The 21,248-nt window shown below is 44.3% G+C and overlaps 3 protein-coding genes across 5 annotated transcripts in view; 2 read left to right on the top strand and 1 right to left on the bottom strand.

The window, feature by feature from the left end:
• Positions 1-7,251, top strand: part of rhbdl1 (rhomboid, veinlet-like 1 (Drosophila)) — a 56,416-nt gene extending 49,165 nt beyond the window's left edge. The window contains exon 8 of the mRNA XM_035407360.1: positions 250-7,251. Coding sequence (XP_035263251.1) covers positions 250-521 — 272 coding nt within the window. The 3' untranslated portion in view covers positions 522-7,251. The remainder of the gene's footprint in view (positions 1-249) is intronic.
• Positions 7,252-8,134: 883 nt separating this feature from the next.
• On the bottom strand, positions 8,135-11,049 carry zgc:112496 (uncharacterized protein LOC541336 homolog). 2 transcript variants are annotated; one of them, XM_035407362.1, is made up of 6 exons: positions 10,892-11,049; positions 9,710-9,869; positions 9,398-9,491; positions 8,992-9,151; positions 8,646-8,798; positions 8,135-8,502 (listed from the first exon to the last, which is right to left on the bottom strand). In XM_035407362.1, the coding sequence occupies exons 2-6, from the start codon at positions 9,847-9,849 to the stop codon at positions 8,348-8,350; spliced, it is 702 nt and encodes a 233-aa protein (XP_035263253.1). In that variant the 5' UTR covers positions 9,850-9,869; positions 10,892-11,049; the 3' UTR covers positions 8,135-8,347. The 2 variants fall into 2 exon arrangements, with proteins under 2 accessions (XP_035263253.1, XP_035263254.1); XM_035407363.1 differs by lacking the exon at positions 10,892-11,049 and adding an exon at positions 10,651-10,864.
• A 1-nt stretch (position 11,050) lies between these two features.
• On the top strand, positions 11,051-20,170 carry wdr24 (WD repeat domain 24). Of its 2 annotated transcripts, none has more exons than XM_035407351.1 (12): positions 11,051-11,133; positions 12,052-12,215; positions 12,348-12,422; positions 12,676-13,159; positions 13,253-13,430; positions 13,662-14,334; positions 16,021-16,133; positions 16,315-16,439; positions 16,684-16,788; positions 17,381-17,718; positions 18,352-18,536; positions 18,800-18,968. In XM_035407351.1, the coding sequence occupies exons 4-12, from the start codon at positions 12,679-12,681 to the stop codon at positions 18,966-18,968; spliced, it is 2,367 nt and encodes a 788-aa protein (XP_035263242.1). In that variant the 5' UTR covers positions 11,051-11,133; positions 12,052-12,215; positions 12,348-12,422; positions 12,676-12,678. The 2 variants fall into 2 exon arrangements, with proteins under 2 accessions (XP_035263242.1, XP_035263243.1); XM_035407352.1 differs by having other exon boundaries at positions 11,085-11,595; positions 18,800-20,170.
• The last annotated feature ends 1,078 nt before the right edge of the window (positions 20,171-21,248 follow it).

Below are 21,248 nucleotides of genomic sequence, written 5' to 3' on the forward strand. Positions count from 1 at the left end.
TGTTCATTCTAATGGAGTAGAGACCACAGTAATTGGTGACAATGTGCAAGTGAACGATTTTGACAGGGTGGCCATTGCTCGCCAGTGCATAAGCTTACAGCTTTAATCTTTCATTTATAGGAGGGTCACAGGTCAATGACAGGGTACATTACATGATAAATGGTGTTGAGTGAGAGCTGAAGACCTCTGATTGTGTGAAGAATGTTGAGTTCCTCACTGCCTGTGCCGTGGCTCTCTCCCTCCCTGCAGTGAGCTCGGAGGTGGGGCGTGCCGTGTGGCTGCGCTTCTCCCCGCCCCTGCCCTCCTCGGGCCCTCAGCCCAGCTTCATGGCCCACCTGTCGGGGGCAGTGGTGGGCATCAGCATGGGCCTGCTCATCCTGCGCAGCTACGAGGAGAGCCTGCAGCGCCAGTGCTCCTGGTGGGTCATCGTCTTCTCCTTCATCACCTTCCTCCTCTTCGCCATCTTCTGGAACATCTTTGCCTACGAGCTGCTGGGCGTACAGATCCCACCCCCTCCCTGAGGCAGGATCCCGCCCCCACTCCCTCCCAATCTGTCCCCCTCCCATACAGCCTACTCCATCCCTGCCCACACATCGGTTAGGTAAATTCAGGCATACACCCACAGCACTGATATCTTGTTGGGAAACCAAACAGAACAGTAGTGCTACACTTCCTGTCACGTCAAACTATCGTGTTTGACTTGCCGTGGCTTTGCAGGACACATTCACTTCACACAGGACCAAATGTAGCTTATAGCTCTGAAGTCACCTCTACAGAACATTCTCACTGCAGCAGCAACATGCCTCTTCAGCTGATACTCACACCAAGCCCAAACCAGTCAAAGAGCGGCTCTCCATAAAGCTGCACCTCTATTATCAACCAGGAGGACCCACTACTGAACCTCCTCACAATCATACAAAATGGGGGCTGGCCCTTAAGGTGCTTTTCATTTGAATTATTCTGTATCCAAACATACCACCCATTGGTTCCCAAAAGTAGCATACATTTTGAGTGTAAATTGCCGTCAAAACTATCCGCACTGTGCAAATCAAAACTCAGAGGAGTAGATTAGAATTTGAGTGGGTATGAAGAGAGCATGGCGATGGAGGAGGGAGGTAAAAGCTAGCAGACCGCCCTGAGACCAACCAGATGGTGCCCTGCCACTGCTGGTGAAGCCCCTGCTTGGTTACCTGCTCCCTGACTCACTTTCAGCATAAGGTCGCCATTCCGGCAGGTTTTAGCAGACCTAAAACTGGCGCCGCACCACGTCCGCTCCCCACCCTGCTAAAGGGGGGAAGATCACGCCTGCCTCACTCCATGCCGCAGGAGTCACACATACTGGACACCTACACAAGGGTTTCCGTACTGCTCTTCATGAAAAAGTCCCCCCACTGCCTGATCACTTAAATCAGGGGGCGAAACCCAGGAGACATTTGCCTTTGCCTGTTCGACCAGACAGACACACTGGGGCGTGTGGACACACCACCTCCAGCCCCTTGTCCCCACTGCCCTCTTGGGCAATGGGAGCAGTCAGTGCCCTGTCTTATACCTCAGTGTCTGATTCTTAGGAACTGTCTACTTTTGTAAAGGAATGTATGTAATTTAAAATCATCTTTCTGTTCTTTGTTAGTAGATGTGCGTACAAACGACGTGTTAATAATTTCCAGTGTTAATTAAATCTTATTTTTTCTTAGTTGGGGAAAAAAAGAATATGATTTAAATGGTGCATAATTATTATTGCTAGACATGCGTATTACTATTATTATCTCTATTATGACTGATCTGCTTAAAAAGAAACTCTAGAAAGAGTCCCGTGTTCAAATGGAAAATGCCTGTGTGGCCAGTTAACCCTTCTGTTTCTTTTTCAAAATAAGCCATAGAAGAACCAAATCAATACAGGACATATCCAAATAAATTAAGTCAAAACAGCATTATTTTTAAAAAGGAAAGGAGGGGATCCTGGAAAGTACACCGGTACAATAAATTGAGCAGATCCCAAAATGGGCTTGTCCTTTTGCGGACGTTCTGTTGGGTAAAAGCCGATATGCAGAAGAAACGACAACAATTTTGAGGCAAGAAGATGCAAAGCTATGTATATGCTGCTTACCTTGAAATCCATGCTGTCCTTCTTGTTGAAAACATACTTGTATTGTTTTAGTCCTTTCATTAGGCCTGACTTTTCTGCTGTGTCTAGTAGGACAAGATGCTGCTGAATACTGATGTCTGCGAGCAGGCACAGCTAATGATGCTGCAGGAGGCATTCGGCTGCCAGGGCTTAGGCCTCTGGTCCCTCCTGGCCCTTATTAGGACTCTGAGAGCTGTGAGTTTTTCACGACTGGATGTTAAATTGATGCAGTGCCAATGCCCAGCTTGAGCCAAGAACGCATTTATGAGCTACATACTTTAAAAAACGCTGTTCCTATTTTTCTTGCATCTTTAACAAGATTGTAGACTAAATCTTAGTTGCTCATGCCAAGGCCAACTAGCTATTCATAGTAAATTCATAATAAAGCATTTAGATTGGCTGGTCTGTAATAGTTGTAATATAATGGAACATGGATATATAATTTCCTGATAAGCTCTGATATGTTTGTTGCATTATTTGCCAATGTTGCCAGTTTGTTCTGAATAGTGTAATCCCTGCATTTAATAGAAATGTGTACATATAGTACACGTTTCTGTGTAAACTGGAAAAGGGCTCCTTTAGTGTGCTGGAACAGGTTTAGGTAACATCTGTGTTTTCCCAGGGAGGTAACCGTGGCTGTTAACCACAGATGCTCATTGGAACACAAGCCACATTGTACCTTGGCAGCTGCCTGTGCACTACCAGAAAGAGAGATACTCTGAGGATGAGAGGACCCTAGACCCTCTAGCAGGAGCTGCCCCTTGACTTTGCGTGTACGAAAGCACAGCCCTCCACCCACACTGGCTGAAAGCACATCCGTCGGCACTGACAAAGGCGCCAAATAGAACTGAACGTGCAGCTACATCTCCCAATGTGCTGTGATAGACGGTGATATAGTCTGATTAGGAGATGGACTGAGATGGCATATTTGGTTTGAGAGTCCGAACCACAGCTTGTGTTCATCTCTTGGGGTGGAAATGTGTCAGGCAGAATAGCATAATGGAGAAGATATAGAAAAATGATTACACCAACTGAAAACTCAACAGATTAAACATGCAAATAAGAGGCAACAGGGAGTTCTCAGCAAGATGGCCTTGGTCAGGTGACATTATTAATGATGAAGTATTGCATGCAGGCCTCCCCCATTTATTTCCTAATTTATTTTAGAATAATTAGAATATTGGATGCATAAAGAAAATGCATGCTCAAGTCCTACAGTAGAATTTTTAGTACATAAAGGCCATCCTGCATAACTTGGGTCAAAAATGGGCTAATGGCCCAGTTAGAACTACCATTTCACACAACCTTAAAGTCAACTGAGAGAAAATGCAGAGAACTGTGGAGAATTTTCTTAGATAAGGGAAATGTGCCTCTGGAGCTGTGTGTTATTGACAACTTCCCCGTGCTGTGAAATATTTGCTGCTTTAGTTTTGTCTGTAGAAATACAGGGCTGTAGAAATGCAAGTCACAATCTAACTACACCTTGTGTGTTTGCTAGCCATCTCACCACTGGCAGGTAAACACGGCTGGTTGTAATAATGGACTTGCTGTGGTGATAAAGTCACTAGGACAGTCGCCATGCCTTTGGTGGTTCTTCACACTGGGTTAGAATGACTGATTTATTACTCTGATCTATGACTGTGCTTCTTATATCACATTTATATTCAGCAGACGCGTTTATTCAGAGGAACTTGCAGAGGTGCATATAAAAAGGTTCAGCCAACAAAGTGCAGATGCCAAGTCATTAGGGTCACAAGCGACAGTAGCCATTAATACATACAGTAACTTATCTCGTAGTAGTAAACATATAAACTCACAACATAAAGTTAAGTGCCACAGTAGGTGTAATGAGGAGAGGGAGAAGGTAGTGGCTCAAGTAGGAAATGGGTTTGAAATCTTAATAAATGTTCAGAATTCTGCTTTAGGTGAGCAGAGATGCAATGTGCGTTTTCAGTCTGCGGCAGAAGGTGGACAGTGACTCTGTTATCCTGACTGTAGTGGGGAGCTCATTCCACACTGGGGGGCCAGAGAACAGAAATGTATGAATGGCACGAGAGACCTTTAACGGAACAGACAGTAAGACAACCGGCAGATGTGGAGTAGAGTGCTCTGGCAGGAGTGTAAGGTTTGATAATAAATTGCAGGTAAGCGAGTAGGGTTCTTGGTGGAGAGCACTGCAGTGAGTCCAATAGGGTTGACTGATCAGCACATAGTACTGCTTAATAAGTGTAAATATCAATAAATGATCTTTCGGTCCTTCGTAAACTTTACAGTGGTAGAGTTTCAAAGAGTACCATAGTGACAGATAACAGGAATGACTGTTAAAATTTTAGGGGAAAACTGTTGGCATTTGTGTTTGAATATTAGTGTGTTTGTGTGAATATGTGTGTGTGGTGGGGGCAGTGGGGAGGGTGGTATAGAGGAAGGGAAAAAAAGAGTATGTGTTGATGGAAACTTGAGGAAACAGAGAAAAAAAAAAACACAGGAACACAAACACTATTCCTTTCTTGCGTATATGGTGCCGTAGAACACATTGCTGACATTTATGGCCATTCAGAGCCAGGCAAATGGATAAATAAGTCAGAATGGCTTCCGTTGTCTTGCTCCAATTTAATGTGTATTACTTCTTTATGTTTAGTAATTACAAGGAAACACACACTTTTAGGTTTTCAGAGCATCAATTACAGTGTGTGAAGCAGCCGAGGGGAAAATGAACATGTCCTCATAACTCTGTGGTGCCAGAGCGGAATAAAACCGGAGAGAGATGCTGATTTTCTGCATTTCTCCACAACTAAACAGAATGCCTAATTGCCTAGCACTGGGCTGGGGTCCAAACACATCTGCTATGAATGGGTATTTACCCTAAGTTAAATGACATAAGGAAAGGGCTGGTGAATTTGTGCCTCACACAGACAAAGGAAAACAGGCTCTGATCAGGCCAGGGAGAAATGTGAAAGGGGCAACTTCTCCTTAACTAAACCCTACAGTTTCAGGTGATTTGGCAGCAGTTGATACTTAAGCTTCCACATGCTTCAAACAAACCACTGTTCGGAACGTTGGAGGGTGTCGGAAAGGTCCTTTCGGACGTTCGGATTGGAGGAGTCTGTCAGAAATTTTTTGTAACTTTCCGAAACCGACCTTCCAAAGTCCACGCCCACTTTCCACAGTGATTTGACAGGTGTGTAATGGGCAGGGTTTCAGGTGATCTGCAAATTCTCAAATGTAATTTGTAGGGATGGGCATGCTGGCTTCTTCCAGAGAGTCAGATCGTTTGGCTCAGCTCAACAATAAGAGCACCAATATAGGTCCTGCAATTACAATGTGCAAAACTGCTGCATTCAACTCAGAACTAAACTGGACACTTTTCTTTCTTCTTCAATTATTATTCCTACTACAATATTTCCTGATAGTGGTTTTATTTCTTTTTGGCCTATTTATCTATATGCATAATTGTTGACTTAGTGTGGATTCTCTTTTGCTCACAGATGGAGCTTGTAAATAATATGGCTATTAAATATTTCCACAATGTCATATAGATAAATCTATTGTGATTTAATTAGAATGACATATGGTAATAGGCTATCAAATGAGGACTGTTGGTGCTCAGTTAAAAAACTTTACTTGTTGAGCACGTCACCCATCTCTCTTTCAGCACAACACTGCACAGTGATTGACTGATTAATTGACCAGTTAGGACATTCTTTTTACATAGATACAGTTGGCAGATGAGAAGACAACATATAACACATCAATGCAGTTTATTGTCTATAGTCTTTATTTTATTATTTTAATGGTATAGTTTATTAAGCCACCGGTCATTAAGTCAGATATCATAGGATAGAGTTTAGTGTACAAACAGCAACCCGGTCTGACATGGTCGGACAAAGCATTCTATGAACCCGTTCGCTTGAAGCATGTGGAAAACTTCATAGGGCACTGGAGCATATAAATCGTGTAGGAAAGGTACCTTAAAAAATACAGCTGAAAGGCTGACATGCCTTCATATCTGTCGTGAAAAGTGTTGTATCACAATACCTATTAATATTACTGAGGGCTATGCGTTAGTAAGACCTGTGTCTGCACTGTTACACAACTGCTTTGTTGTGGGAGTGAATCAAATAAGTTTCTGTTGACCTAATTACTGTCTTGCTGAAATGCCAATATTTGTACACATATGGCTAGTTAGGTAAACAGCCGCATGGACAGTGTACTGGAACAGCTTGTGAGGTCATACACTGTGACCTAGAGTGCATCAGTAAACACACAATGGTTTTTGCTTCATTGGCTCACTCTCTAAGCTCAAACATACTCTTGAGAAGCTGTTCGAAGCAGAAACCAGCACACTCACCCAGCACCCCACACTCTGCTCCAAAACACATCTTGTGTCACGTCATTTTTGACAGACCAAATTACAACACAAAAGGCTTAGCTATATTGCACGCCAGGGATATGAGATTTACTGGTCTTTATAACCTTCTGTTTCCTTGGGATAAATCAAGCCTTCAAACTAGTGACATTTTTGTAGGCCTTTCAGTGTGCTCTCTTTAGTCTTCTTACCCATATCAAATACAGAAAATACTTTGCTTTGATGCTATTCCATTTTAATTTACCATTACTGGTATTTTACAAATTCTAGGTGCATCATCTTGTGTTGAAAAAATTCATTGGATGTAGTTAGCTAGTTGGGTGTGATAATTTATGACTTTCTCGTCACTTCGTCACGCATTCTAAAAAGTATTACCTCCTGATCTTAAACCCTTGTGCTCTTAATGAAAATATAATATTAGATACATCTACTTTACGCAAAAATCTGTCTGCATTGGGGACATTTTAAATCGACTCCTTACTTCATTTTTCCACTGTTTGATGACTATATAATAGCATTAATGTGCTAAATATTTTACAATGATGCAGTCTACTGTAACCGTTTGACAGAAAAAACACTGTTGTTATTAATCACAATAACAACCAACTTGATAACTTTATTTAATTTATGGATCTCTCCTAGGGTGATGATTTCCTAGAGATAATCACAGATGTAGCACCACTGTTAATTTAAAAAGACACCCGTGACATACAACCCATTTCAACAAATCTGAGCCATGTACCTGTGATATACTGATTTGTTATGGACGATTGTGATATGTGCACACATTGCCTTCGCTCAAATTGTCACCTTGGCTTGTTCTGAGGGGAAGGTGTTCGAAACGAGATGGCTAAACAAATAAAAGTCAGCAGTTTTCAAAGGAGCTCTTGTTGCTGTGATTAACGTGGTGCCAAGAAAACGTCCAGACCCAGACCAGCGGTTGTATCTACATATCGTTTACAATCTTGCGCTTGGGAGAAAGAAAAACACATATTTTTTTTATCTGGGTCAAAAACAATTCAGTAAAACAGAAAAAGATATGTAAATATAAATAGTTTATATTAAATTCTACATGTATTATTTCATGATGTATTGTACTTTTTAAATGTTACGAACTGAACCATTTTATATTGTATATAATTCTGTTTTATTTTGTACTGTTGGTTGTACTTGCTTTAATTTAGAAACAATGCAAATAAATAACGCAAACATGACATGGCCTGTGTTTTATGTGGCTGAATTAATGCTCCAAGATTAACTCTGAATTTGAGGTTCTTAGTGTGTTGCCTGACATCAGTGGTGGAGACACTGTATGTTCTTCTTTATGTGACCACATTTTCAATACAGTGCCCTCCTTGAGGCTGCTATTAGAAGCAGTGGAGCTTCTCACTCCAGCTGGTGCAGAAGCATTTTATTCCCCAAACAACTCAACGGCCTGAGGTTATTATGAAGGCCCTACTGCAGTCTACGCTGGATCCAGAGCCAGGAATAGCTCTGGCTCCCCTACTGAATCTGAAGAATGAGCGCTTTATCTTCCAAACCCACAGACCAATCGCATTCAGAGAATGTCGATAAAAACACTCTAGTATTTCTGGTGCCACTGGTTCCAGATGTACAGCAAAGGGCTAACTTTTTACAGAGTATGAGAAGTAGGAAGTGATTGCTTTTTATTGGGATACAGATTTACCAAGAGATCGCAACTGAATATGTGACAAACGTGTGTTTGTATATTAAATCCCAAATGTAAATAAGTGTGAGACAAATGCACACAAGTATCTATGTAAATCAGAGAAGTGAACTGGTCAAAATCCAGGGCAAGCTGTGATCCTCTCTACCTGGTCCTGAGGGAAATGAGTCTACTTGATTTTCTGCCTCTTGGCATGTGGCTCGGTGGTTCCAGCCTCCTCATCACAGCCGTCCTGAAGCAGGGAGGGCTGCAGCTTACTGGCCACAGCCCAGGCCCACAAACATAACTCCACCTTGTGAGGTGTCCAGTCCTGGTCAGTGTCCACTGAGAAAGTGAGAGGGAGGAAGGCAGGGGCAACGGTCAAGGCCACTGATTTCACCACAAAGCAGCTACTGTAGTATGCCCAGCCAATAGCACACTGAATAGCCCCCCCTCCCCCCACAGGTTAGTAGGCCATTTTGTTTAACCTTTGTTGAGAGCCTGTGTGCGTTCCTTCACTCGCTGCAGGTACAGAGAATAGTGCTTAACAGTGTACTGGATGGGCTTCAGGCCAGGAATACTCTCCACTGCCTCATCAGCCATGAAGGCAGCCAGCTCCGGAGCCCCGGCGGCCAGCACCGCTAAAGAGGACGGCCGACAGAGGGGGGAAATACAGATGTACAAAAAACATAAGATAACCGCATAATATCATTTCTTTCCAGTGCCACTTCATGTCAATGTACCCGCTGTATCGATTGTCTTGTTCATTGTCACATCGAAACTGAAGGAGCTGTTGAGTTTGATGGGTAGAGACTCAAGGACTGGGATGATTACCTGAGGCAGTGGCCGGGCCCAAAGCTTTCAAAGAGCTGAGCTCAGTGACGGCAGCAGTGATGTCAGGGAGGAGACCGAAGGCCTTCTTAGTGCACCTTTCCACTGTCTCACTGGAATTAGTAGCCACTAACTCCTGCAACCTGGGGCGAAACTTCCCTCTCTGCCCTCAAAAACAACGCAGAGATGAGGATACACAGACCACACTCCACATGTTCACAGATTACTGTACATTTGATAAAGTTATGAATTTCAGAATTACAAACTGAAAAACTAAAGTCACATTAAATAATAGAAGCTCTGCCAGATCACCATGCTCGTTTTGGACCACACCGAGCCCTTCACGGGACAGTGCTGTCAAAAGAGTGACTCGTGCCTGCAACTTCCACGTCTCTTTCCGGATACTCACCGTAAGCTTCCACTCCATCAGCTTGACTAGCTCCGTATGAGTAAGAAAGCGCTCAGATCTACCAGCTATGGCTGCAGGCAGCTCTTCCTGATACCTTGACATGGACACAATACACATTATTCTTCAACCTCAACAATAGACCAACTGAACACGCAAATCAACTACACTTAAAAACACCTGGGTGTATTTTAATGCACCTTTTGTACCATGTAAGAGCAAAAGCAAAGCTGACATGGTCCTTATTCACTGTAATATTCAGGCATGTAGGCTCAACGGTGATTGTAACATGAGGCTAATGTGAGTGAAACTCACCATTTATCCAGGGGAAGCAGCTTGCCACGTTTCTTTCCCTTGCCATCTGACTTGAGCTCCACCACTTGCCAATATTTCTTATATATGCCTCTCCACACACTGGGGTCCTCACAGGCAAATAGGTGCTTGTTCAGAGACATGCTGAGAAGTTTCTACCTTGCTGCAATGCAAGGAGAGAGATTACACATGGAACTGCCATTTCCCAAAGCACAACAGTAGTAGTACACAGCATCCTATTTCTCACTGTTTGCACATTGTCTCTCACTTTATCTAGCAAAGGAGCTATACCAACTGCTAAGTGACCTGACAGTATCATCTCATTTTGTAATAGAATGCACGTTCACGTTAAGGAGGAAAAACAGATTTAATTTTTCATTGGTGGCATTCAGTTATGTCAGATGCTATACAAGAAGGTATATTGTGACCGTTTTTATTTATTTTTTCTGGGGGGGGGGGGGGGGGGTGAACTTATTAACAGGATGCAGTCCATTAAAATTTGTGTAGGCCTGTATTTTTGGAAGGAAACAGGCGTATTTGAATATAAGTAAACTACCGTCATAGTAGCCTAAGGTCTATATATTTTTTTAATTACCCACCTAGCCACAGTCTACAGAAGTCACCTATACAAATTGGCCATCTACTTAAATTAGTTCGAATTTTATGAGTAGATTTTAGAACTGAGCCAGCAAGCTCGTCAAACGTAGCAACAATATATTTAGTACAAAAATGTCTATCGTTTTTTAATTATCGATATTATTTACATTTATATATCAACGAACACAAGTATTTATCCTGAATACTTCCCCATTACAGTCAAATACGGAATTCTGAATATTTGTCCCTTCGTCTCCTATGCTGAAGGTCTGAATCGAAAAGGTACTTAAGTCTGAGTTCTTTATGGTTGACAAGGAATAACCAGAAACATTTGTCATCACTCTCACGTTCTTCTTGCATCCCGTCCTTTCTATGCGCAGCGTGGAAACAGGATCTAAATCCATTTAGTTAGTTAAACTACCCGTAGTAACAAATAAGTTCAAAACAACAGGCACCCACTATATTCTTCCTTCAAAGACTATAAACCACTATAACTCTAGTAACGCTTGTACTTGGGACTAGGCAACAACCCGCCGATCGGAATTCCATAAAAAGGCTACCCAAAAGGTTAATTAGCGACTATCTCACTTGTTAGTCAGGTGATTGAATAGTAATATATTTATACTACAATCTGGGTCATCTGCTGCAACAAAAGTTCAGGTTCAAATTGCATTTCTTGAAAAACCCTTCTCTTTCACCGCCACATTTTCTGTGTCCATCGCTATAATACCACGTGCCTATAGCGGCCGCCTCCTCTTATGAACTATGTGCTGCAAAATGCTTGTATTTCCGGTTCCCTTTTGCTGTGAAGAACGTTTTAGTTTCAGAAGGTTAGTCTTTGGAGTTTTGCGGATTCTTAACTAGCTAACTACCTATTCTAAATGATGTCCTTTAGTAAATAAAATGAATACAGTTTTTATAACAAGCCAAAGACATACAGTATGCGGCCTGAAATTACATGTTTGATTTGCGCTGCCGGAACAGATGTAAACAAACTGGATGGCTAACGTTAGCTAGCTAACATTTGCTACCAGAGCGTAATAAAACAGCCAGTTGATTCAACTGGTTTGATGTGAGGATCTTCGAAAACAGTGTTTAGTTGTGAATGCCTAGTAGCTAGTAATCAGCTATACCGTTTGTGTACACAGTGTACACGCGTTACAATGCAATGCAACATCACCAGGCAGCTATATTTATCCTAAGCGCTAGCTATATAGATTTGCTGATTTTCAACTGATCTGGATGACGCATACTACCCACTGCCCATTAAAATATCCACGTACTAAGGACAGGTCAGTGAGCCCGCCGCACAGACCAAAAAACAAGCCCTATCGACATGAATAGTGTTAGCTACTACACCAAAAATATGGCAAGTTGGTTGCATACTTTCTGTAGAGCTGTACAGCAGGGCTTTCCTGTTCTTTTCATTGCACGACTTATTAAAACTTTAATGTTCCTGCAGTTACAAAAGCATAGGGGTTGTGTGTACTTCAGGCTGAATGCGTTTATACTTTTTTCTCAAAAATAATGTACTGTAATTTATGAAGATGAACGTGGCATTTCTCATAGCATTTAATTGACGAAAGGAAGAACCTTGGCAGAGCTGTCCAAATGCTGCCATTCAGCTATTAGATTTCCCTTTATTTAGATAATAATTTGAGAGCTGTCGTGCTAATGGGGCAGCAGAGTAGATGCACAGTGCTTCATTTGCTTTTCAACATGTGCCTCTTCTCCCCTGCTCTCAACAGGCTGGTGTGTCATTTTTTGCTGTCCTGCGAAACCCTATCATGGGCCTCTTCTTAGAGTCCCTCCAGGCGGTGTAGTTGGTGGTCTGGGCCACTCGCTATGCATCTTCACAAACACAGAGTGGAGACTCAAGTGCTTATTTTTCTGTTGAAGCGCTGGATGGAAGGTAAGGCTCAGATGTGTTTTATTCTCCTCATTTATTGGTCACTTTAAGCTTTTTAGACGTGCAGGCTAATCAAAATGTAGCATTATGTGTGATTGAAACAAATTTACTGTTTCTGGAAATACTTCTGTGCAGGTGTGCTCTGACTGGAGTCCAACTAGAACCAACTCATCTCATTTAGAGAGGATACAGCAGCTTCTGTAGTATTCAGTAAGTGCCCAAGTGAATTCCAACTGCATTGATAAATAACTGATATTACCAACTATGCAAATAAAAATGAGCACCCATTTCAAGCACCGAAACCTGCTTCATACTACTGCAGTTTCATCTTCTGGTAAATATCCACCAGAAGAAATTGTTTACAAGTCGAGCTTCTTGATGATGTCTTGCGATTTGATCTCCCTGCTTAAGTGTGGTTTTCTGTGTCTGACTGTCGTGCCACTCATAACGTCTCTCTTCCCAGATCATGGAGAAGATGGCGCGTGTGACCACCGCCTTAGGCAACAGCGCTATCAGTGGTTGCACCATGTTCTGCCATCTGGATGCGCCGGCCAATGCCATTAGCGTATGCCGAGATGCGGCGCAGGTGGTGGTGGCTGGGCGCAACATCTTCAAAATATACGCGCTGGAGGAGGAGCAGTTCGTGGAGAAGCTGAACCTGCGCGTCGGGCGCAAGCCCTCCCTCAATTTCAGCTGCGCCGACGTCATGTGGCACCAGATGGACGAGAACCTGCTGGCCACTGCCGCCACGAACGGGGCTGTGGTCACCTGGAACCTGGGCAAACCGTCTCGGAACAAGCAGGACCAGCTCTTCACTGAGCACAAGCGCACAGTCAACAAGGTCTGCTTCCACCCCACGGAGGTTTACATGCTGCTCAGCGGGTCTCAGGATGGCTACATGAAGTGCTTTGACCTGCGCAAGAAAGAGTCTGTCAGCACCTTCTCAGGTATGACCTCAACCCTGTGCTGTTAGGCCTGCTCGGTGAAAGACGTGATTGATGGTGACGCAACCATTGTGTTGTTTTGCTGGTTTCCTCCAGGGCAATCGGAAAGTGTGAGAGACGTGCAGTTCAGCATGAGGGACTACTTCACGTTTGCTGCTTCTTTTGAGAATGGCAACGTGCAGCTGTGGGACATCAGGCGGCCAGACCGGTACGAGAGGATGTTCACTGCGCACACTGGACCCGTCTTCTGCTGTGATTGGCACCCCGAGGACAGGTTTGTGAAAAATTGAAAGTACTGTCTGTCCAGTGGTGTAATGTTCTGTTCATGCAACCCTGTACCTTTAAATAAATTTTAAGCTCCTGTTGAAAACAACAAGCAGGTACACTGGCTGATGCCATACTGAGGCTGCCTGCCACTATTTGCTGTTCTTCGAGAAAGCTTTGCCTCTGTTGGAGCTGTCACTCTTGTATGTGGGTGATGTCGGCTTTGCATCTCCCGGTGCAGAGGGTGGCTGGCAACGGGCGGCCGAGACAAGATGGTGAAGGTGTGGGACATGACCACCAACCGGGCCAAGGAGATCCACTGCGTGCAGACCATCGCCTCGGTGGCGCGGGTGAAGTGGCGGCCCGAGCGGAAGTGGCACCTGGCCACGTGCTCCATGATGGTGGACCACAACATCTACGTGTGGGACGTGCGCCGGCCCTTCATCCCCTTCGCCACCTTTGAGGAGCACAAGGACGTCACCACGGGCATCGTGTGGCGCCATCTGCACGACCCCTACTTCCTGCTCTCGGGCTCCAAGGACAGCACCCTGTACCAGCACATGTTCCAGGACGCCAGCAGGCCCGTGGACAAGGCCAACCCGGAAGGCCTCTGCTTCGGCCTGTTCGGCGACCTGGCCTTCGCCGCAAAGGAGAGCCTGATCAGCGGCGACTCCAACAGGAAGCCCTATGCCGGGGGGGACCGCCGATACCCCATCTTCTTCTTCAAGAAGCCCGACCTGACCGAGCAGTTCGCCCACGTGTCCAGCGCGCTCAGCGTCTTCGAGACCGACCTGGAGAGCAGCCGCATGGACTGGTTCGTGAAGACGGCCAGGCTCTACCTGCTCAGCGGGAAGCCCTTCGCCGAGCTCTGCGACCACAACGCCAAGGTGGCCAAGGAGCTCAAACGACCTCAGGTGACCTTCTTTAGCATACTCACTGTGCCTTTTTTGTGCATCCGTTGTACAGGAAAGATTCAAATGTAAAATATGTGTTTTACAATTCAGTTCAATTTTATTTCTATAGCGCTTTGTACAAAGGCCATTGTCACAAAGCAGCTTTACCTTTAGAGTTTCAGGCCTGATCCCCCCCAACAGCTCGCCTTTCACTACCTGCAGACAGCAGCACAATGCCCTGCTGGACTAGATGATGTAGACAGATTACTCCAGGCGAGATATAAATTTGAAGAACTCAGCCATTAATGTGTGTGTAGATACTGGTCCTCTGTCAGTTGAGCAATTTAGCTTGTTAATATGTTTTTATCTCTTAAACTTTATCATGAAAGAGACCGTTTCTCTTGCCTGAAGCACCCATGGACCTTTGATGCCTGTGAGATGGTGAAACATTTAATGGGAATTGTATTACACTGATAAGATTTTTACAGAGAAGAATATAATTTTATAAATAGAGCATAAATCAAGCTATACTATATGGTTAGTTATGGATTAACTGAATGCAGTTCATTTTTCAATTTTCTTGAATTTCGGGAATTGGGTTGCTGACAAGTGGCTTGTCCTTCTAGAACACTGCTCGTAACACCCTGGGAATGTCTGGGATTAAATCCTAAAGTCCGAAACATACCCGTTGTACCCTTGAGCAAGGTACTTAACCTGCATTGCTTCGGTATATACCCAGCTGTATGAATGGATGCAATGTAAACGCTATGTAAAAAAACCTGCGTTGCTCTGGATAAGAGCATCTGCTAAATGCCTGTAATGTAATGTACCCTACGTATGTACGTAAACCCAGACGTTTAGAGCTACGCAAACTCGATTTCATGCATTGTAAAACTTGTCACCTGAAATTCTTAACGCAACGCAAGCATGGGCTGCAGTGTCAAGCGTTTCAGCGAGGGGCGCTATAGCAGTCAACAGCAAGACGAAGCTGGCTTCGATCTGCGCTTTCTTCCGCTCTGTCTTTTCACAACTGTCCTGGATCGCCCCCTTCAGGACACGGTTTTCCCTCCGCAGGGACGTAAGAACTCACGTTGAGTACGTACACCTGGGCCGTGCGTTTGCAGCACGTCAGGCCAACGCTGTCATTCGCCTTCCCGTATTTACGTAGGGTACGTTTTGGGCATGACTGTGAGGTGACTGGAAAACCCACTGGACGGCTGGTTGTGGTGTCGTCGGGAGGGAGGGATTTAGTTTTGTGGGTCTCCTTCATGTTGCATTCAAGCATTACATTCATTTAGCAGGTGCTCTCATCCAGAGTGATTTATAAAGTGAGGCCATATAAGTGTCTCTCGAAATAAATTAGTATAGTGCCAGACTGTGCTAGAACATTCCCTGTGCAGGGGAAGCTCCCCTGGTTGGGTGGGTACCTGCAATTTGACTGCATCGGCTGTAAATGCAGTTTATGTGCCTGACACAATGACTGCACAGCTCACCTGGTGGACTGTGTAGAGGAAAGCAGTGGAGGCTGCGCACTGCTTATCTGTGCTCTTCCAATGGATATGGCTGGGAGGACAGGCCTAAAATTAGAGCTGGGCATCCCAATAATAAAAATTTTTAAAATGATTTTATAAAAAATGATTTAAACCAGTCAAAAATTATTTAAACCAATCAAATCACAGTTGTTTCCATTTTTCTTTATATTTAAAGGTTTCAACTACATGGACAATGTTAAGGATAATGTTTTCTGACCCAGGAAGCCTCAGCACAGTGACTCCAAACCTTAATATTAGTAAAATGGGAACCTTGCCTCTTATGAACAGGTAGGACTGGGTTTAATTATTCCATCTACAATACAAATCTCTATTGTGTTTAATTTGAAACGATTACTGAAACTGTTGTATGATTACATACTGCAGCTATTAGTAATTAAGTACCTCTCTGTGTCTGAGATTCCTCCCCATCGCACTGGACTCTAGCCAGACTCTTGTTCTTTCTCCTCAGCTTCAACATGAAGGAGATGTCTGCAGGTCTGGGCAACGAGAGCCGCCTGGACCGCAGCAAGGGAGAGATCAGACAGGACAACATCCACATGGACCCTGGAAACTCCCTCATCAACAATAACGACGGTTAGCTCTTAGCCCTACGAGTGCAGTCTTCCAATCATTAAGCAGCCCGTTTGTTATTGGACATAACATGATTTTAATTGTGTTTCCAGAGAAGTAAAGCCTCTTGGTGTAGATGGTGTAATAACTATAGTTGTGTTGTATTTCATGTGTCCTGACAATCCACAAGACTTGTGATGTGTATTTGTACGTATGCCCTGTATGTAAGCATTACTCCGGTACCTGACGGCAACCATTTTCTTTCCAGAAAACGAAGAGACGGAAGGCAGTGAGGGGCAGGCTGAATACATGTTTGGCGATGCCGAGCTGGACGACGATGACCTGTACTCCATGGAGCATGACAACCAGGCTGGTGAGCGACAGACGTGCACCTCTGCTTCGACCGTTCATGAACGCAAGAGTGCATCGCACCTGGGCTCCCAATATACTAACACTGCACCTACAAAAGACATCAACTTGACAATGTGCTCTCTTAAAACTGCAAAATGTCTGCCACTGTGAAAGCTATTCAGTTGTCGGTTGCCTGTGGCTTATCTGTTAAATTTCACCTGTTCTCTTTTTTTCTGTAAAACACTATCCTTCATTTTGATCAGTTGCCCTATTTTTCAAGACACGGCACTTGCCATCCAACTGTGACTTTGTTTTGAAGTCTGAACGGATCCCGTCTGTCAGTGGGCTAATCCTAATTTGTTTAGTGTATCAGCCTGTGTAGCATTCTGCTTGGCCACTGTCCTGTTTTGAAATACAAAGGACCTGGAAAATCTTTCAGTTTCTTTACAACGAATGTAAAGACTCAATATGTGGTCTGTGCCTGTGCCTAAGGTACATGCAGATCCGTGGCTGTTCTGAGTGCAGGCTCAGATTAAATGTGTGTGTGATGCGGCGTGTAGCTGCGATGCAGTAACGCGTGTCCGTAAGAGCATCTCTAACTTCCTGTGCCCCAGCGGAGGAGCCGGAGTACACCCTGCCCCAGGAGGCCTTCCCGCTCCGCCACGAGATCGTGGACAACCCGTCGGCGCCAGAGCACCTGCAGGACAAGGCCGACTCGCCGCACGTGAGCGGGAACGAGGCGGAGAGCGTGTGCCTGACGCCCATCGAGTCCTTCTCGCTCATCTCCATCTCGCAGCCGCTGTTCGGCTCGCACCTGCCGCCGCGCTTCTTCGGGCCCGTGCTGCAGGAGATGCTGCGCTACTACGCCGAGCAGGGCGACGTGCAGATGGCCGTGTCCGTGCTCATCGTCCTGGGCGACCGCATACGCAAGGAGATCGACGAGCTCACGCAGGTGAGCGAGCGTGCGCTCGCCGGACGCTCCCCGTGCGGGCGGGTCCGCGGGAAGTCTTGCTCTGCAGTTTCTGTCAGCCTCCCACTGGGTCCTCCAGTCCACTGGGCCTCATACCAGGGTTCTAGCATTGTGGTGTTGGGCATGTCAGGTGTACTTCGTGGGTACTTGTGGGCATAAATAGCAGATCCTGTTGCCTTGCTTTATTCAAGTTTGAAGTACTTTATTCAATTTTCTTTTCAAATGTGGCCCAATTTTTAGAATTTCATGCTCTGCCATGATTATGAATGTTAGATTTTCCAGTGAGCTTAGGCTTTTATTCTGTGATTCAAAGCCGCATTCATAGTCACTTCATAGAGCAGTTTCAAAGTATGCACCATATGCAATCTGTTTAGCATTTGTTTTGTAGTAGCGCAAGCTTTCACTGGTAGGAGTGTGCAGAACATTGATCTAAATGAGTAGATGGTTATGGTACCATTTGCATTGCCATTTTAATGGTATAAAAGACCCGGCTGTGATTGACATTTCCAAATGGGGACATTGAGCAGGCCTGTTATAAAGGGTGTGGAAGCGTGCGGTGGCATATCTCACCCATACTAGGCTGGCTTGTCACAGCTGTGTTTATGACCTCCCCAGGAGCACTGGTACATGTCCTACATTGACCTGCTGCAGCGCTTCGAGCTCTGGAATGTCTCCAATGAGGTCATCAAGCTGAGCACTTGCAGTGCGATTAACTGCCTGAACCAGGCCTCCACCACGCTGCACATCAACTGCAGCAACTGCAAGCGGCCAATGAGCAACAAGGGCTGGATCTGTGACAGGTGAGAGCGGGCGTGGCATGTGCTGTTTTTTTCCCCCTGGTGCTGTCCTTGGCTGGATGTGCTTTTCCCATTGTTATTTTTGAACAGGCATGGCTTTGTTTCTGAGTCATGCATAGTTATGTATGTTTTTATCACATAATGGAATCGTAGAAGGTAACGACAAGGAAATGCAATGATTTAACAGATAACGGCATCGACGTCCGGGGAAATTTTAGGAAGGAGGCTCGTTCTTCATTTTGCTGTTGGGTCCCCTGTTTCCCCAGGTGTCACCAGTGTGCCAGTATCTGTGCCGTGTGCCACCACGTGGTAAAGGGGCTGTTCGTGTGGTGCCAGGGCTGCAGTCACGGCGGGCACCTGGAGCACATCATGAACTGGCTGAAGAGCAACTCGCACTGCCCCGCGGGCTGTGGGCACCTGTGCGAATACACCTGAGAAAGAGAGAGAGAGAGAGCTCGCCCGTCTGGGAGGGGCTACGCAATGTCACGTGACAGGGTGTTTCCATTAAGTTATGTTGTTTAGTTTTTTTTTAACCTTGATCTCCTTTATTGCCACTCAAGAGCTCCTTGCCGCGCTCGAAACAGTGTACGTCTGTAAACTGCTGCTGTTACTGAGGAGGGGGAAAAAAAAACAAGAACCGGGAACATGAGTTGATCTGAAACATTTTCTGGCCTTTTCCTGAAAGGTTGCTGCTGCCACAGGCTGTGAAGTTATTCCCCCCACCTCCATATCCCTTGCTAGATATTGACCAACCCCCACATCCACACCCCCAGCTAGCGTCCGCTCAGGCAGGACCTCGCTGTGCTGTCCTGACAGGGGGGTCGGTGTGGTAACACCTCAGCACAGAGGCCTGCTCGCTGCTCCGCTAGCCACTTTCGGGGTCCAGTTTTGAAGGGCGGCTAGTTGCCTGTTTTGGTGCTAAGTCATTTGCGTATCAGGCTTTTCATTGATTGTTCCCTCCAAGGATCAAAGCCGGGCCAGAGCTATTAAAGGGAATCTGCCGACAATGCAATAAAGACGTTACTGAGCTTTATATACTGGTATATATGTGCTGCCCGTCAATCTAAATGAACAAACAAGTACTGTTTTTCAATGGAAGGGAATATGTGTACTAAACTGATCCAAGCAACACATCGTCTGCCGAGTTTTTGATGGACCCCTGCCACGTCACCAACATAGAGAGTAAATAATGTGTTGCAATGGGTGAAGAGGCCAAGGATGGACAGGATCGAGATATTTTCACACTATGGTGTACAAGAAGTACACAAAGTCATTAAAACAACACCTTCACTTAAATGGCCTTATTCATTTTGACACCTCAGTGTGTCTTACTATTTGAAATTGAATTGCCAATGTATTTTTATACAAGTATTTTCCCCGGGCGTGATGCTCCTACTATTTCACAATGAAGTCGGGCAGAACTACCACACTTTTTGTTTAAAAAAAATAATGAAATCTGACAATTGTACATAGTATAATTTATTTTGTTGAAATTGATGTATATTGTTGGTAATGTTAATTTATCTGTTATGCCTCATAGTGTCACAGTACAGGACCCCTTGGCCCGAGGCGCTCTATCAGTCTGAGTGTTCCTTGTGTATAGAACAGGTTTTTATTAATAAACGTGGAATACAGAACATGTTTTGTAATTGTAATTATTGGTCTATTGGTAACTAGTTTTTTTGTCTTGGAAACATTCAATAACTGCTTTTTGCTTGGTCCTCTCTAACTCAGTCTGTACCAAAACATAAAAATGTTCCTTTGTCTTTATATTTCAGACCTTTGGGTGATTTAAAAAAACCTTTTGATAGGAGATTGCTAAACAGAGTGCAGGGTACACTCCGCTGTCCTGGTTTAGCGTTCTACTGTGTGTTGATAGGGTTTATACAAAGGTCTTTCAACTCTGACATGCATGTAAAGTATATGCACCCTCACTGGTTAATGTTTTATCTTGGAAGTTCTCAGATTTCACTTGGTAAGGTATGGTAAGGTCAATTCAATTGAATCTGCCATCTGTGTCATAATAGTCTGTCACAATGCACCATTTTTACTGTTGAACTATTATATATATATATATATATATATATATATATATATATACTGTATGTACACATACATACATACATACACACTGTGAAACCCTAAATATTTGGGCACTGGCTCTGTAATTAAGCCTTAAATTTTAAGGGTACCCATATCCAGTGATGAAGGAACTACTACCCTTTTATACATAGTCCCTCTATTTTAGGGGGCCAAAAGTAATTGGACAACATGATCTTAAATTCCCCATACTCTCAGTACATTTTCAGGCATAGGCTAGAGAAACAAACATCTCTTCTACCATGAGGGAAATATCGAGTCAGATCTGACAGGGTTTTAGTCGTTACTTGTTTCTGCAGTGTTAAGGCATTGAAAATGGCCAAATATTTGTTGAATTATTGTTCAAGGCATGAATCTGATGACACCCACCACTGAATTTGAACCAGTATTGAATTTGTCTTTCCACTTGCACTCAGAGATAAGAAGCAAATGCTTTTTGTTGTATTCTGTTGCCAGATGTGTTTTCTTAAATTATTTTGCGCTTCAGACTCAAAACAAATTCCAAATCCTTTATGCTTTCATGAGCGCACCCAAAATTCACTGCGAACTAATAACTAGGGCTTTGTCAGTCTTGAAAATACACCCCAGCCTTTCAGATTGGTTAAAATGTATTAC

The sequence above is a fragment of the Anguilla anguilla genome, chromosome 2, assembly GCF_013347855.1.
Source record: "Anguilla anguilla isolate fAngAng1 chromosome 2, fAngAng1.pri, whole genome shotgun sequence".
Taxonomy (NCBI): Eukaryota; Metazoa; Chordata; class Actinopteri; order Anguilliformes; family Anguillidae; genus Anguilla; species Anguilla anguilla.